The following is a 4,010-nucleotide window of genomic DNA, read 5'->3' on the forward strand; positions in this document are numbered from 1 at the left end:
ATCAAACAACATCAACAGGGTAATTGTCAGGTAGAGTGTCCATGACCCTAGAGCTGCTCTTTGCCCATACACCATTTTGACATATTACATCCGTTTTAAATCCTGAGCCACCAGGCTGCCTTTCCCCAGATTCACTGTAAATGCTCCAGCAATACTGTAGTCTAAACAGAAGTCATTTGTAAAAACACTGGTTGCTGCTGTTGGAAGACAGGTGTAGGTCATAGCCGTTAAGCTCCTAAAATGTCTTTCAGCATTCGAGTGATGGCTCAAAGCCAGGACACTGTATGGAAGACAGGGAGTAAAATGCTTCCTCCACCAAGTGGGGATGTGACTCCACCATTGACTTCCACCCCACGGTATCAGAGACTTCAGAAGCATGAAGTATAATGAAATCCATGGCCCTAGTCTTCAGGTGCTCTGTTTTGTGGAGGTCAGCCAGGATGAGAGTAGGTACAGCATTCTTCACAGAGAGGTTCCTGCACAAGGCATCCTCACACATGCCCTTCAAGCCCTGCAGGTCATACTTGTCAGCAGCTGCCAACAAACCTGTGGCCATTGAGCGGCTGTGGAGGTGTGGTGCCTTCCCTGTATAAATGAAGGCCATCATTTCCTTAAAGACTTGCAGGTGAATGTCATGGATCTCAATGCGGTTTGTTAGGCTCTCCAGCATTTCATGTTCAAACATGGCTCTGAAAACTGGAGAGCAAGCTGATAGGATGGCCTTGTGAGATCTGAATTCCTGGCCAGCTACCACCAGGCTGCAGTCTGTGAAGAGGGAATTTTCCCACAGCTCTCCTATGTCGTTGACCAACATCTGCCTTGGATCCTTGATTGCAGGTCTCATGTTATCTCCATGCATGCTAAAGGAGCGTTCTACTATGCTCACCTTGCAGCACAAGGTGAACTGGTCTTCAGGGAGAAGTCGATGCCTATGGGAGAGGAGGAAATCTCGAAGGATGAACTTTTTGTATCCCCAGTATTGATTTGGCAGAAACCTTAAAACATTTGACATTTTTGTAATAAGATATTTCTCTCCTTGGGCGTTTATGATCCAGAACTGTACCTTTGCCCAAACTGGGCTCTTTGGACAACTGAGCAAACCCAGGTAAACAGACAGGTAATCTTTGCTTTCTTCATCAACACCATTTGGGAATATCCTCAAACACCATTGCATTTCTTCACTGGCCTCTAATGAGAACCTTGGGCTTGTAACATTTTCACGAATTCCATCCATGCAAAATGAAAAGTTGCTAATGGTCCACTCATAGCAGAACTTCTGAACACTGATATGTGTGTAGCCACAGCTCTTGGCTTCCAGGTCCCCTGACATGTCTTCTGGAGGTAGTTTGGAGGTTAAAGTTGATCTGAAAGAAGTAATAGAAGTTACTCTTTATTTTGTAGGGTACAATTATAGATACCCTTTAGATTTTATTTTCAATTTCTGCTAAATTTCCCCTTTTATATTCTTGGAAACTTCTATTTCTACAGGTTTCTCTAGGTTTCCATATTTGTTCCACTGAAGATAAGACAGACCCGCAGTGACTGTTAAACCTGTGTGTGTGTGTGTGTGTGTGTGTGTGTGTGTGTGTGTGTGTGTATTTATTGAATCTTTGGTCAATGGTAACTAATTTTGGCTATTTTATCCAACTGTGGAAGAGTTTGGGAATGTGTATACACACTCATTTCAATTGTATTGTATTAACAGGGTCCTTTAGTGAACATAAAGAATGAATTATTCTATATAAATAAAAAGTGGATGTGTGAGAGAAATTTGTAGGCAAAGGTCAAGGTAATATAAAGTTGGATAAAGCCAATGCTTACTTATTCTACAAGGTTTGAAGTCTCAGGTCTTCTTCAGTATCGACCAGAATCCTGAAGATGTACGTTCAGATGCCAGTGAAGAAATGAGCTTGCTAGTAAGATGAGAGCAAGCAAGCAGCAACTCCAAGCGTCCTTCTCCTATAAACTTACACAGGCTGCAACCAAGGTGGGGCCCAGTTAATGGTGTGTCTTCTTGTCTTAAGATCTAGATTAAAGGTGTGTGTTTCCTGCATCAAGACTCAGATTAAAGGTGTGTTTTTCTACCCAAAGAGTCTGTATTTGAACTACATCTATCTACTTCAAGTTATGCCAAAACAATATTAAAGTGCATATTCTCCACTTTTTTTAGGTTACTTAAGTCCACAGGCATTCTGAACAGAAGACTTTAGGTACTCCTTCACCACCAAAATGATGTTTCTTGACTGTGGTGCATTGCGATGGGGGTGGGGGTGGTGCCTGAGCTAGAAAAGAAAATAAAGACCCTGCTGTTGTTTTGTTTTGTTTTGTTTTGTTTTTTGTTCATTTGTTTTTGCTTTTGGGTTTTTTGTTGTTGTTGTTGTTTTTTTATTATGGTGTGGGGTAATGAATTCTGCAATGATAAACTGGAATGGGGCAACATTTGGGATGGAAAGAAAGAAAGAAAGAGAGAGAAAGAGAGAGAGAGAGAGAGAGAGAGAGAAGGAAAGAAAGAAAGAAAGAAAGAAAGAACAAAAGAAAGAAAGAAAGAAAGAGAAAGAAAGGAAAGAAAGAAGAAAAAGGAACCAGTACAGAGAGAAAAGTAAGAGAGGATCCAGTTTTTCCAGGAGAGTTTTTCAGAGATGGGTTGAAGAGAGAGAAATGGAGACACAGGGAAAGACAGAATGATTCAGAGAACAAGAAAGGAGACAGAAGAGTACAACAGTTGGTGAAAGTTAGTATGAGGTAAGGCAGAGCAGCTCAGGAAAAACTGAAAGAACACAGATTGAATCAGTTCCAATGGAGAGGGGTTTTAAACCACTCATCCAGACCTCAGAAACAATTAGTTAGGAGTGAATTATTCGCCTATAAGTATCAGAGGGTAAATTTTTTCAAGGCCTAGAATAGATTTTAAGAGAATAGAAGCTTCCATATCTAGGCCTAGGTTGACAAGTAGAGGCAGAGTGCCTCAGCGATGACAATAAATACAGATGATTAATAGTTATTTTTACAATAAAAACACTAGAATGTCTGCAGCAGCTCTAAACTAGATATGAGGGCTGAGCTTCTCCATGCACAGGTCTGACCTGCTGCTCTGCATTTAGCAACAGAGGATGGATAACTGTGGGGAAAGGAAAAACCATTTGTCCCTCAAACAAAACGTGCCCATTTATCCCTTTACGTTTTTCCCTTTTTATGTTTTTTTTCTGCTGATACACGTCCACTTCTGCTATTAGAAAATCTAACAAACATCTGACTTTCCTTCAGACAGAGCTGTGGCTTCATCACCATCTTGGTTGGGGACAGTCTCCTGAGTGACTGCCATCTTTATTGTGGGCAGATAAGGTTTACCTATGCTATTGCTTCAGCACCATCTTAGCTAAGGCAGGTCAAGTGACTGGTTGTAGCTTCAGTGCCAACTTAGTTAATAACAGTCCCATGACCATCTACCATATTTGCTTTAGGCCGTTACTAAAACACTGCCTCCACACCTTAGAACAGTCTTAGAGTCTCTAATTTCTATCCTGACTTGGTAAATCATTATTTAATATTGATTTTAAGATTTACAACAGTGAAAAGTTAAAGATCACTGCCTTGATTGTGTAACTTAGATATGCTTAATAGATATTAGCTCTCAATCTTTTCAGAAATCTGATAAATGTAACCTCACATGTTTAAAGTTATGAGAACAGAAAATCCCAAAACATAACAGTTACAATTCCCCCACCCTTACCCACCAAGGCCTCTGAGAAGAAATAGGCACAGTAACAAGACTGCCTAGATTGTGGTATGATAACCACTGAGAAACAGTGCTCCATTTCCTTGCTGCTGCCAGAGCTCACCCTACACTGCTGTCAAACTGAGGATACCCAGAGAGTTAAATGTCTCATATTGCCTAGGACAAGATGAGTCATTTTTCCAAAGTAACTACTCCACAGGAAAAAAGGTTCTCCTTTTCTGGACCTAATGACCACACTGACTCGGCCTGAGTTGTGATGGAAACCACAGGGACC

The 4,010-nt window shown here is 41.0% G+C and overlaps 1 protein-coding gene across 1 annotated transcript; it reads right to left on the reverse strand.

Annotated features, from left to right (window-relative positions):
- Positions 1 to 247: 247 nt before the first annotated feature.
- On the reverse strand, positions 248 to 1,353 carry Spopfm2 (speckle-type BTB/POZ protein family member 2). The gene has a single exon (XM_087643911.1). The coding sequence runs from the start codon at positions 1,328 to 1,330 to the stop codon at positions 248 to 250; it is 1,083 nt and encodes a 360-aa protein (XP_087500037.1). The 5' UTR covers positions 1,331 to 1,353.
- Between the last annotated feature and the right edge of the window lie 2,657 nt (positions 1,354 to 4,010).

This window comes from Rattus norvegicus, chromosome 2 (assembly GCF_021556685.1).
Source record: "Rattus norvegicus strain SHRSP/BbbUtx chromosome 2, alternate assembly SHRSP_T2T, whole genome shotgun sequence".
NCBI classification, from domain to species: domain Eukaryota; kingdom Metazoa; phylum Chordata; class Mammalia; order Rodentia; family Muridae; genus Rattus; species Rattus norvegicus.